At 42.8% G+C, this 14,135-nt stretch overlaps 1 protein-coding gene across 1 annotated transcript; it reads right to left on the bottom strand.

The window, feature by feature from the left end:
• Positions 1-201: 201 nt before the first annotated feature.
• LOC105007811 lies at positions 202-4,304 on the bottom strand. Its single transcript, XM_010866870.3, has 5 exons — positions 4,058-4,304; positions 3,609-3,772; positions 2,926-3,057; positions 555-695; positions 202-396 (listed from the first exon to the last, which is right to left on the bottom strand). Exons 1-5 carry the CDS (start codon positions 4,071-4,073, stop codon positions 202-204), a joined length of 648 nt encoding a protein of 215 aa, XP_010865172.2. The 5' UTR covers positions 4,074-4,304.
• Between the last annotated feature and the right edge of the window lie 9,831 nt (positions 4,305-14,135).

The following is a 14,135-nucleotide window of genomic DNA, read 5'->3' as shown; positions in this document are numbered from 1 at the left end:
CAAAAAATTGAAACGCCCGATTCCAATTGACTGACAGTTCGATGTAGTGAAAGTCAGCACAGGACATTTTCTGGCATCGATTTGCTGTTGCATATTTTCAGGGGAAGGGGACATATTTGACTTGATTGTCAAGCCTGTGAGGCAGTGCAGGTGTAGCGTGCTGCCCCAGCTGTTGTCCCGGCCTGGAGAGGGGCTAACCGCTCACGCTTTTTGAATGGACTTTGAGGACAGATTCTCAATGTTGCGCAGGCTGCGTTTCAGGTCCTGTGTGAAGTCGCGAAGATGCAGCAGAGTGAAGTGAGAGGCCACCTGCACCTCGTAGTCGCCCTGGAGACGCGCGGACAGAGCTGAGGCCTGGTACTGGGCTGCACTGCCCGTCTGGCCCGGCCCTTTCATCTGAACAACACAAAACACGCAGGTTTTTAGACAAAATGAACACCTCAATGCACATGAAATTATGAGTGTGTGTGTGTGAATAATATTGAGACAGTCTACATGCATATGGAAATTATGACAAAAGTGTGTGTGTGTGTCTGCATGCACGCCAGTCTCACCTTGTTGACCTGGGCCAGCAGGTCTCGGATGTCTGCCTGGAGTTCTTTCACCTTGTCGGCGGAGGTCACCTTGAGCACCAGCACCCCCAGCACATCCTGGTAGAGCTGTAGACCAGCGGACATGCTACTCAAACACGCCTCCTGTTCGGGGACAGGCAGCACACACACCAATCAGCGCACACACCCAGAAACACGCTCAGTAGACTGGGACAACCCAAAGAAATGTCCGATTTATTGTTACATATAACTTTAAATGAAAGTAAGACAGAGATTCTTATGTGTGGACGAGGTAACTTGCTGGGTGATCCTCTTGGTACCCTAGGCCCTCTAGCCTCTTATAGTAGTCCGTTTGTTAAGAATCTCTGTGTTATCTTCGATAGCTCCTTCATATTCGATAAGCAAATTAGTCTAGTAGTGAAAATCTAGCTTCTTTCAGCTAAGACTTTTGTCAAAGGTTAAGGTCTATCTTCCTCCGAGGGATTTTGAGATAGTTATCCATGCATTTATTACGTCTCTGCTGGATTACTGTAATTCCTTGTACTTGGGGGTAGATCAGAAAACCCTAAATCGGCTCCAGCTAGTACAAAATGCGCTGCTCGACTTTTAAGCGGAATAAGAAAATGGGAGCACATAACACCAATTTTGGCCTCCCTCCATTGGCTTCCTGTTTGTTTCAGGTTTGACTTTAAGATTTTAATGCTTGTCTATAAGGTTTTAAATGGATTGGCCCATTTATATCCATCTACCTATCTGAACTTTTACATCGTCATCCTCCAGCCCGAGCACTGAGGTCAGCTAACCAGTTACATTTAATTGTCCCAAAAGCCAGGCTAAAAAACAAGATGGGATCAAGCATTCGCGGTGGGTGGTCCCATCTTCTGGAATAGCCTACCACTGCATATTCAAAACGCCCAGACTATATAGACTTTTATGTAATTGCTAAAGACTACCTTTTAATCCTAGCTAAGTTGGCATCAAATGTCTGTGCTAGTATTTTGTCTGTTTCTTGTTATGTGTACCTACATAAAAAATTTACATGTGAATTTCATATATTTTGATTTAGCTCTGTAGAGCACTTTGGTCAACAACAGTTGTTTTAAATGTGCTTTATAAATAAAGTTGACATTATACATACGGTATATATAGTTGCTCAATAGTCTAAAAATAATCAATACAACCTAGGTTTGACTAAATCAATTATATGCACCAAGCTTGTCTTATGCACTGAGAGTTGATGCATCCAAAACCCAGGAAGACTTGACTCAGGAAGAGACATTATTATTATCATTATTAGTATTAAACTGACATTATTATCAGGCTTATCATTATTATTATGATTATTAGTAAGAGTTGAAGAAATCATGACCCAACTATTCAATGATTCTGCTGTTACGTTCTAGTGTTGCATGGTATACCGGTACCGGAACCAGGTACTGGCTATTTCGGAATGGTACTACACTGGCATTAAGAAAAAAACTGTTCTTTTATGCACCAAAACAGGCAGCAGAACCTCAGCGATATAAGCTGTACTGTGTCTTCAAGAAAAGTCGACCTGAGTGTAACGTCACACCTGTGCTGTGCTACATGCGGCCGGTGTGTGTTTGAAGCGGAGCCAAGGGGCAAAAGGTGGGTCGTCGTGGATTAGCGATGGCTACAGGTGGAGAACGTGCGGCTGCTAAACCAAAACTTGTTGATAAACAAGGAGCTCTGAGTGAGATATGGCGCTTCTTCATATGCAAGCAGCGCTTCAAATTATGTTCAGCGAAGGGAGGCAACACTAGGAACATCGCAAAGCATTTTAATGACAGTCACCCAAACCTCTATAAAATGTTTTTAAAGAGCTACAGGTATGTGTTGTGTGATACAAATCCTGTTCCAAATAGTCATAAGTTAATCCAAATAATAAAATGATGAATTCAATTCGACAGAAATATGTACTTTTTACCAAATTATATATTTACAAAATTGTTCAATGTTCAAATTTTGTGTTCATATTAATGTTTTTTTTTTCAAAATCGATTTTATTTTGAGTTGTATATTTTTGCATTCTGTCTATTTAAAGCTCATTTTATTTATGCTTACATTTCTATACACATTGTAAAAAGTTCCAATTGAAAATAAAAGACTAAACCATTGTCAAATTATTCTATTTCAGTTTTTAGTACTTTTAGTATAGTTTCAGTATAGAGTACCATGATACTACACTTGGTATCAGTATCGAAGTCCAAATTTTGGTATCATGACAACACTGTTACGCCCCTCAAGTTGCTGTTTATGTCATATATGAAACATACTTGCACACACTATTGGTCGACTTGTCTGGTAACATAGGAAAGCCTGTTAAAAACAACAAAGATAGGGACACACTCACAAGAGGGAGGTTATTTTGGTTAAGAGATCTGCAGGTGGTTCCGAGTTCTGGTGCTTTGGGGATGCCCAGGGAGATTACCATGGAATGGTACTGCGAGTTTCTAGGATGGCCGGACGGGTCAATTGTCAGGCCCTATAGGAGAGAGAGGGGTATTGTTGTGGCGCTGGAGATTGTGTAACACATAGTATACAGATGTCAGGTTTGGACGTTTAGTCTATATGGTGTAGTGGTCATGTCGACTGAATGGAGAACTAACCCATAATTAAGTTTAAACACCAATTCGACATTCACTGCTTTACTACAGGTCAGCGCCAGTTCTTATGAAATCACAGGAACAGCCCAGCACGCCGAACCATAGACCTCCACGTCGAGATGATTATGCGCAGTACAAAGTTATTAGAAACTATCTCGCCCCCTCCCTCTCAGAACACACCCAGCGACCAAGCCAGGTGCCCTATTTAATTTATGTATTTCTGTTTGCATTAGAGCCATTGTCTTAGCATAACATACTGTGTATTCCATATTGTTAAACACAATATAATACAACGGTTTAGAGAAATATGTCGTGCAAGTGAATTTCATGCATGCAGAGCTAGATTACCCATAAAAAGTGTCCGGTACATTACATATAATACGTTAAAAGGCAGCAAACCTAAGGTTCGCCGTCGCGCTCTCAGACTTACCTCTGTGCTGACACAAGACTGGTGAACCGCAGATATGTAGCCAAGAACTTTCTCGACCAAACTCTTTGCACGCCCTATATGGCTTTTGAACTCTGGGTCCGCTGACTTCTCGGGGGTAGGTGCAGCACGGGCGAGAAAGGTAAAGCTGCAGAGCAGACCTAAGACTTTGAGAAAGAAAAAAAAGTTGCAAAACTTATTTCGGTAGGATCCTCAACACGACGTATTTTGTATGCAAGGAACAACCCGTAGCGCTAAAAAAAAGAATGGTCTCCAATAAATGCGCTCCCAACAATTCTGTAGTGCGTAATGCACGTGAGACTACGTTTTACTCAAAATGTGTCCTAACTATGACATTTTTCATACAACAGTCCTGTCATAAAAAATAGATCAATGTTTCCAAGTCGCGCCAAGCACACTACTCAATAAGAGTCTATCTTCCGAACACTTACTTTTGAGAGCGTTCATTCCGTGCCAGTATGGTTAGTGTATATTGACAATTGATGGAGGATTATGTCTCCCATTGAAGATAACTTGAAGTATATATATATGAATCAACTTACGTAAATTGGAATTTCCGATGAGCGGTAATAAAACCAGATTGAATCAAGCGAACTTAACCAAAAAAAAAGTGCGCAACATTCACCCAAAGTTGCATTGGGCCATCGGTGACTACTGGAACACTTAAGCTGTGTGACGAGCGCAAATCGTCACTGCCTTTTGCGGGGTGCTGCTAGAGGTCAGAAATGTGTAGCAATCGCTGATATTTTCTCAGGTTTTACTTTTACCCAGTTCACTTCCGTCAACTTTATTCACGTTATATTTTTTAGTCTTATTATATGCTTGAAATATGTGACTTCAGATGTTTCTTTCCGGGCTAATTGGTTTAATATTTGTTGTATTGTGTATTTAAATCAGATAAAGCAACTTAAAAACCGGGTGGTTCAAACATTGAATGCAAAATGTAGGCCTTGGTACACAGGGTCTTCCAGGAGAGCAACATCTCAGAGCAGAGGCTAACCTGGGGGTTTGGGGTGTACCTCGTGTGGGGACCCATCTTCACTACTACGGGAAGGTTTAACTCAACTGGACCTGTGATAAACATGCCTGGAAAATAACCCAAGAGTATTTTGCCTAGGGTCACCAAGTCTCCAAAATTACAATTTAACGCCATCTCTATGGTAACACACTATTTGAACTTTTTGCTAGAAGAAAAACTTCTACTCTCATCAATACGTAAATGCCAGTGCCTAGAGCTGGAACAATTGCAACCAGGTTCTATGGTCTGATGAGCAGAAATCACGTTGAAGTATGGTGGTGGATCTGTGATGCTTAAGTATGGTGGTGGATCTGTGATGTTGAAGTATGGTGGTGGATCTGTGATGTTGAAGTATGGTGGTGGATCTGTGATGCTTAAGTATGGTGGTGGATCTGTGATGCTTAAGTATGGTGGTGGATCTGTGATGCTTAAGTATGGTGGTGGATCTGTGATGCTTAAGTATGGTGGTGGATCTGTGATGTTGAAGTATGGTGGTGGATCTGTGATGTTGAAGTATGGTGGTGGATCTGTGATGTTGAAGTATGGTGCTGTTTTCCTCCACAAGGCCCTGATAACCTTGTTGGGACACATTGCAACAGGGACTCCTTTAACAACCAGGTGATTTTAAAAGAAATACCAATTATATTGGTATACGACAGGGGCATTCAACTCTGGACCTCAGTGTCTGTTCCACTCCAATTTTCCATTTCAACCCTCTAATCAGAAAACGTATTTAGATCTAGGACACTAGGTGGGTATAATTAGTGATGAGGTCCGACAGAAAACCAGCTGGCTTTGAACATTTGTAGGGTAGATATTGTCATATTTATCTTCAGGGGTTTGTGGCACTTGACCAGTATGCCATGACTGAGAGCCAGGGGCTGTATCCAGACAAACCACAATATGATGTCATCCAGCAACGCTGCATGTGTAGTTATGTGCCACAAATGTTTCCTGTGATATGAGTAATCAATATTGGTAATCAATAAATTTTTACACAACCGCAGAATCAACTTAGCATTGGTTTAAAGTCTGTCTATACAATAAACTCGAAAGTGAACTCAATGTCTCATATCACCATAGAAACACTGTTTTTTCAGGTATGTAGGACTTCAGATGAGCCTTCTCAGGTTTCTCCAGTTCTTGTTCAGTCTTGACCTCGTAGGAACTTAGATAGTGTTGCCCTTATCTGTGGTCGTGTACTGAGGTCTGTGGTCGTGTACTGAGGTCTGTGGTCGTGTACTGAGGTCTGTGGTCGTGTACAGAGGTCTGTGGTCGTGTACTGAGGTCTGTGGTCGTGTACTGAGGTCTGTGGTCGTGTACAGAGGTCGGTTGTCGTGTACTGAAGTCTGTGGTCGTGTACTGAGGTCTGTGGTCGTGTACTGAGGTCTGTGGTCGTGTACTGAGGTCTGTGGTCGTTTACGGAGGTCTGTGGTCGTGTACAGAGGTCGGTGGTTGTTTACTGAGGTTTGTGGTCGTTTACAGAGTTCTGTGGTAGTGTACTGAGGTCTGTGGTAGTGTACTGAGGTCTGTGATAGTGTACTGAGGTCTGTGATAGTGTACTGAGGTCTGTGGTCATGTACAGAGGTTGGTGGTTGTGTATTGAGGTCTGTAGTTGTCAATGGCAGGTCAATGGCGTGTGCCACTTGGTCATTTGCCCCAGCTACAATCTGGTAAACCAACAACAAAAAAATTGTCCCTTAGAAGTCACATTAAACCCACCTACCCAGACAACACTGCATCACTGTCTAATACTGTAGATATATTATAGACATTACAATGTAAAACAAGTCTACATAATGCCCTTTTAAAGACCTTAAAATAAATAACAAGGAAAGATGGCTGCCATACAGGAGACTGTAGTACAGGGCCGGCAGAGCACCACCAAAGAAGATACCTCCAGAGAAGTCTGGTGGGGTCAATAGTTCACACACACTTCAGGCAGATGCATTGCATACAAGGTTATTCAATCAAATAAGAAACATAATTAATTTAATAATAATAATACATTTTATTTGGCGGACGCCTTTCTGAACATCTTACATATTAAAGACACCATTTACACAGAACGGAAAAAAGACTAAAACCTGGTATTGGTTGTATTACAGTGGGGTGTAACATAACAAAATATAAAATAAATAAAAATGAAACTACAGATTAAAAGATTTCTGGAAAAGTGGTGGAAGCACATTCCAGAGCCTAGGTGCTGAGCAGGTAAAAGCCCTCACACCCATAGTAGATAGGCGGAAATAGGGGGTGACAAGAAGACCAGCAGAGACAGAGCAGAGGGAGTGAGAGGGGACACAGCCAGGCAGGAGGTCAGAGAGGTCAGCAGAGGCAGAGCGGAGGGAGTGAGAGGGGACATAGCCAGGCAGGAGGTCAGCAGAGGCAGAGTGGAGGGAGTGAGAGGGGACACAGCCAGGCGGGAGATCAGGGAGGTCAGCAGAGGCAGAGCGGAGGGAGTGAGAGGGGACACAGCCAGGCAGGAGGTCAGAGAGGTCAGCAGAGACAGAGCAGAGGGAGTGAGAGGGGACACAGCCAGGCAGGAGGTCAGAGAGTTCAGCAGAGGCAGAGTGGAGGGAGTGAGAGGGGACACAGCCAGGCAGGAGGTCAGGGAGGTCAGCAGAGGCAGAGTGGAGGGAGTGAGAGGGGGGACAGCCAGGCAGGAGGTCAGAGAGGTCAGCAGAGGCAGAGCGGAGGGAGTGAGAGGGGACATAGCCAGGCAGGAGGTCAGGGAGGTCAGCAGAGGCAGAGCGGAGGGAGTGAGAGTGGACATACCAGGCAGGAGGTCAGAGAGGTCAGCAGAGGCAGAGCGGAGGGAGTGAGAGGGGACACAGCGAGGCAGGAGGTCAGCAGAGGCAGAGCGGAGGGAGTGAGAGGGGACACAGCCAGGCAGGAGGTCAGAGAGGTCAGCAGAGGCAGAGGGGAGGGAGTGAGAGGGGACATAGCCAGGCAGGAGGTCAGGGAGGTCAGCAGAGGCAGAGGGGAGGGAGTGAGAGGGGACAGGAGGTCAGAGAGGTAAGAAGGTGCAAGACTATGGAGGGCTTTGTGGGTGAGGAGGAGGGTCTTTAATTCTATTCGGTAGAGCACAGGAACCCAGTGAAGACTGATAAGAAGGGATGTAATGTGTTCAGATGATTTTGTATGAGAACCAGTTGGTGTCTGTAGGTGTTATTTGGGAATACCGGCGAGTAGAGTGTTGCAGTAATCGAGTCGAGAAGTGACAAGGGCATGTTAGAATGTTTCAGTGCTGGCATGTGACAGAGAGGGTCTGAGCCTGATGTTGCAGAGGTAAAAGAAATGATGTCCGGGTAATTGTTTTGTGTGAGATTCAAATGAAAGATAAATATCCAGAGTGACATCAAGGCTTTTAACTTGAGTTGACAGAGAGACTGGGAAACCGTCAATGGTGATGTTGAAGTTGTGGTGTTTGGAGAGGGTGGATTTGGAGCTAATGAGCATGACCTCAGTCTTATTGCTGTTGAGTTGTAAGAAGTTTGTGTCCATCCAATTGTGAATGTCTTGGAGGCAGTTGATGAGGCGGGTAGGAGTGCGGGCAGTTGCAGGTTTGGTGGAGAGGTAGAACTGGATGTCATCTGCATAGTAGTGGAAGTGTATATTGTGGTGTCGCATAATCTTACTCAGGGGTAGGCGGTATATGATGAACAGGAGAGGGTCAAGCACTGACCCCTGGAGGACACCCCATGTGACAGTCGCACAACTTGATATGTGATGTTTCAATTGGACAAACTGTGGACGGTCAGTAAGGTAAGAGGAAAACCAGGAGTGCCATACCTGTGATACCGATACCAGCCAGATGTTCTGTGAGAAGGTGATGTGAGATGCTGTCAAAGGCTGCACTGAGGTCAAGTAAGATTAGGACTGATAAAAGACCTGAGTCAGCGGAAACAAAGCAGGTCATTGGTGATTTTGACCAATGCTGTTTCAGTGCTATGTTAGGTGTGAAAACCAGACTGGAATCATTCATATCTAAAATTGCATTCAAGATGTTGTTGATTAGCCACCACCCGCTCCAGTATTTTAGCGACATGTAGGAATGTTTGATATGAGACGGAAGTTACTCAGGTCATCAAGATCACCGTTGTGCTTTTTGGGTGTGGGGGTGACTGCAGCAATCTGGAGAGTGGGTGGTACAATGCCAGTGGAGAGGGAGGAGTTAACTATATTAGTGATTAAGGGGGAAATGCAGGCAGGCAGGCTTTGATGAGACTGGTGGGCATTGGGTCTAATTCGGAAGTGGATGTTTTGGATTTTCTGATAAGCTCTGTGATGAGGTTCTCTGTAGCCAGGTGTAGTCTGAGATGTAAGTAGTGTTAGATGTTCATGTAGGAAAGGTTCTAGACTGGAGTACTGTGACTTTGTATGTGCCGATGGGTGTCATTAATTTTATAATAAAAAAATTTAAAAAATGTATTGCACAATTCGGGGGAGGGATCTGAAGGAAAGTTGTCAGGAGGTGTAAAAGAGAAGCTTAGAGTTGCTATAACTATAATTGATAATATCAGGGTAGTATGAAAGAGCAGCGGAAAGTGCATTTTTATACCCCAAAAGGAGATATTTGTAGGCTTATGAGTGAGAGACTAGGCCCGTCCTTTTATATTGACACTCAAGACGTCTCCCGCTAATTTTTAACAGGCAGAGTTCCCGGGGTGTACCAGGAAGTGGTGTGGGTAAAGGAGACTGTGTGTGTTTTAAGCGGAGCAAGGGCATCCAGGGAAAGGAAAGGCAGTCATTGTAGTGAGTGATAAAGTCTAAAGGGGTCTGTGAGTCAGTGATTGGGTATGTGTTTATCAAGCCCATGAGATCAGTAGCTGTGATGCATTTTATATTTCTGAAGGCAATGATGTGACAGTAATGCTGCTTAGAAAGAGGGGCAGAGACTTCAAATAAAACAGCTTTGTAATCAGAGATGGGAAGGTAATCTGTCCGAAAACACTAGTTGCCCTGATTAGTTTTGGTGCACTTAATGGTGAAAGCAAACTCCCTTAATAGTTGATAATCTGTACTTTGACATCATTGTAATTCTCTGATTTAATTTCCAGATTTTTTGGAGAAAAGCTTAAAGAAATTTTCTCTTTCTGAATAATGACGGAGGCCACTGTACTGTATGTCTACAGCAATACTTGCATGATGCATTTAACAGTACTGAATTTACCAGCCATGTTGGAATTGGATGTGATAATTGCCCATTTATTCCATTTATACAATGTTTTGTCAGGTTGGTGCTGCAGGCATCTTCTGTTGTTGGTTTTGAGGTATTTTCTTTACTTTACATTCAATCTTCAACAAATGAAAGGCAAGTTCAACTGGATTTAAATTTGGAGATTGGCCAGATAGAAAATCCCTTAGTTGCTGTGGTAGTTTGTTTTGGCCATCGTGGTTTTGCTGTACACACGCCATCCAATTAGTTTGGCATTTGCTTGTAATACAGAAGACAAGGTTTCTGTACACTTTTCGTCAGCAGTGACATCATCAGTGATGAGAGGCCAGTTGCAGCAACGACCTGACAAAACATAAACAGTGAAGTTAGCCACGTAAATGCAAGAACAACCACATACCAAACAAAAGTACTTTTGCATCCCTGAAATAGAGGGACTATGTAATTAGTGTCACTTAAAGTGAATGGTGAAACCAATATGTACTCTCAAATAAAAGCTAATAACCTATACTTTCACCACATAGAAATAGTTGTCAACTTCAATATCAACTTCGGGAGAATAGAGCCAATAGAAGAAAACAACAAAATACTTAACTATCCCAATAATTACAGATGGTACTGTATTTTGAATCCCCCTAGCATATATAGAAACCAGTTGCAGCAGGCCAGTTGCAGCAGGAGCCAGACATGCCCTAAACCGTCCTCTTGCTATCTCTCTGGTCCATCAATCTGTCCACAAAACCTATTTCCAGAACTCTGCTGGCTGTTTTAGGTACTGCAATATTGACACGCTGCTTTTCAAACCTTACACCTTCTGTAGTTTTGCAGATGTTATTCTGCAGACGGGAGTGGGTGAATCATCCACGACTACGTCCTAGAGCATGTCACTTGATCTATCATTATGTTAAGGCAAATATATAGCCTAGAATTAACACTAGACATTGACAGTTCTCTAATATCTGCACAAATTATGTGATAGAGTACACCAAACAAGAAAAGCCTGTTAACCAAACTGCTCCTTTGATTATGTTGCCCTGAAACAGAGGGGCAATGGTGATTCCACTATATAGACTAATATCCTTCAATAAAAGCTTGGAAATAATATCTCTTTAATAATCTGTATTCATAGACAATTTGCCCAACAAAATTGGACACATAATATGAAGGCTCTGCTATGAACAAAATCAAGAAAAATATCTTTGTGGTCAAGTTTCACACATGGACACTCATCACTTTTTTGTCTTTCATCCGTTACAATGATATTATAGTCAGCACGGTACATATCTGTAGGTACAACAACAAACATGAACACAATGACTTACGTGACTCTGAATTTGGATTTAATACATTAAAGAAACGGTTTATCTTACTCATATATGGGAGGAAAAGTGGTAATTAGGATAGCTTACTTCTCTCAGGAATCTCCCGAGAGCCCCTCAGGCTTCTTCCACTTTAAAAGTTAATCATATAGATGACTCCTACGGGATATGATACAATCACTTCCTGTTCTCAAAATACATGTGGGTTTTTTGTTGACTAACTAATGTAACACTTATTCAGTGAAATTAAATCTCAACAGTGAACCTCATCAGTGTCCAAGAGGTAATCTAGCAAATGGTATATCAATGGTCTATCAAACATCCTAAGATATTGATTGACTTCTTCAATGAAGGCATAAAAAAAGGATTTGCTGAACAAGTAGCTTCCTTTCAAAATGTTGATTAAAATGATGGGTTGTCTTACTTTCTGGTATGGGTATTGAATATATGATTAAATATAATATGGGGGAGTTTGCCATTTCATTCTGAACAACATTTTCTGATATCCCAAATTGGTAGAGCCAAGAGAAACTGACAAATTATCATTTTATTGATAATTAATTATATAATTTGTAAATGTTATAAACACTCTTGGCTGGATTGCTGATAGGCAACGCAGACAGATAGGCAGACATAGAAAAATAGATACAAGATAAACAGCAAAAACATCTTAATTTCTTAGCAGGCTACATAACAGGAAGTGTTGAGGGGTAGCATGGTGGGGGAGCCCATTTCAGTTTTAGGTAGCGTCCTAGTAACGTTTGCAGATGTGTAAAAATTGGGTGCTACAAGAAAAACAAAGACCTTTTTGACAGTGATTTATTTTAATTTTTTTATTATTAATGTCAAACACATTAATTAAAACCAGCTTTCATGCATCAGTAGCGATTGGGTGTTGTTTCTAATGGTTTGCAAAAGGGTCCTGGAAATCCAGTATGGGCATAAAATAACGATTTATGGTGAAGCAAACGAGCGAGAGAGGTACCGTAGATTTAGGTATAATAGTTTACTTATTCCAATGAGACCAAGTTGGAAACAGGAGTAACTACATCCAGTCGCGAGCATGACTATGTGCCACCAAGACAATAAATAAAATAAAATACTTGTAATACGGAATACCGGAAAGAAGGGCTGTGACGCACAAATTATGAACAAAAAAATAATCCCCCACAGTATCAATTTGCGGCAGCAAAAACAAAGAAAGACGTGTCCAAGACATCCACGAAGGAACAAAGTCAACAAGAGAAGATACTTTATCAGCCTATACCCTTAAGCCATGTTTGTGCAAACCATTGCTCATGTTTCATAGCGCTTCCAACGGATAAACAGGTTGCCAATGGTATGACAGATAGCATGCCATAGATAGATACCATAGAAATCCAAACCTCACCTAAACATTGTCAAAACTACAATGCCCGACACAGCAAGCCATAGCACCCCCAGAAAAGTCCATTGTTCTGCCCCAAGTCACTGCAGTCTTTTTGGAAATAGCTCAGCGGCATAGTATACTGAGCTGTTTCATGTCAACAAAACCATGTAGGGATTGATGCTAAAGTGCAAACGGCACATGGAGAGGTGTTTTGGGAGGTTATTGGTTCGTAGATTAAAACATTGCCCTGTTGGCAAATGAAGGCAAAGTTTTGCTGAACGTTCCACACGATCTTCCGCAAATTCTGCTTTCCGCAGAAGAATCTGGGAATAAGATTTTAACAATGCCACACAGTGTCCTATATCAAGGTCTAAAAAACAGACATACAGCATTTAGTTAATTCACCAATCAAAAGACTGGTGACAATATGTTCTTAAATATGTTGAATTAATGAGGCCAACTATTTCTTGCGGTGGAATGCGGCTGGAAGATGTGATGGACAGCTACCATTTAAATAATCACTTTGATTATACTCTCACCTATGGTCATGAGCTTTGGGTCATGACCGAAAGGACAAGATCCCGGATACAGGCGGCCGAAATGAGCTTTCTCCGCAGGGTGGCTGGGCGATCCCTTAGAGATAGGGTGAGAAGATTGGTCACCCGGGAGGAGCTTAGAGTAGAGCCGCTGCTCCTCCACATCGAGAGGGGTCAGCTGAGGTGGCTTGGGCATCTGTTTCAGATGCCTCCGGAACGCCTTCCTGGGAAGGTTCTTAATAAACCAGGAAGTGAATTGTTATGCATGGTTGTTTATCAAAGCTTGCTGGTTAAGTCATTGATGCTGCTGTGCAGCATATTGTATTGTTCACCGAGATACGAGTGCTTTGAGCACACAAGCGTGTGTGTGTTTGTGTGTCTGTGTGTGAAAGCCAAAACAGTCAGTTACACATTGGGGAGGACCAGGTAGGAGGGGTGTCCGGGTGGTCTTCCCACAGGAGAAATTTTAATTGGAAAGAGATGTAAATTCCATAGACTGTCACATATTCATCTTGCTCATTTGACCACAGATAAGACAGGCAGCGGCAGTTCAGGTCTATCCATGCTGTGAGAATATCATATGAATGTACGCTGTGTTGTAAGTTAAATGTGTTTAGATAACAACAGAACACTGGTTCACAGGAAGTCATGGTCACAGGAAGTCACATCCTGTCAAAGCTCGCAATGGTAATTAGCCAATGGGATTAAGCTACTGTGTCGAGGATTCTGAATAGAAAAGTAACCACTAAACATAACAGCCGTATTCCTACTGTGCCATGCTGGTCTCATGTAGAACAGCACATATAATGTGCATCGGGCCCGTCCCACCGGGAGGAGACCCCGGGGAAGACCTAGGACACGCTGGAGGGACTATGTCTCCCGGCTGGCATGGGAACGCCTCGGTGTCCCCCCGGAAGAGCTGGAGGAAGTGTCTAGGGAGAGGGAAGTCTGGGCATCTCTGCTTAGACTGCTGCCCCCGCGACCCGGCCCCGGATAAGAGGAAGATGATGATGATGACTTTGATTATATATCATGACCCACGTCCCCCCTAATTCTACACCATTGGTGGATATGCATACCCTTTACGA

This window comes from Esox lucius, chromosome 11 (genome assembly GCF_011004845.1).
Source record: "Esox lucius isolate fEsoLuc1 chromosome 11, fEsoLuc1.pri, whole genome shotgun sequence".
Lineage (NCBI taxonomy): Eukaryota > Metazoa > Chordata > Actinopteri > Esociformes > Esocidae > Esox > Esox lucius.
Note: the sequence above shows the minus strand (reverse complement) of the source record. Positions and strands in the feature narration are given on the sequence as shown.

Excerpts from the sequence above, each read along its gene's own strand:
- LOC105007811 (XM_010866870.3), bottom strand. Across the intron at positions 3,058-3,608 it reads AGTCTTGTGTCAGCACAGAG|GGCCTGACAATTGACCCGTC; the intron begins GTAAGTCTGAGA and ends TCTCTCCTATAG. Across the intron at positions 696-2,925 it reads ACCAAAATAACCTCCCTCTT|GAGGCGTGTTTGAGTAGCAT; the intron begins GTGAGTGTGTCC and ends GTCCCCGAACAG.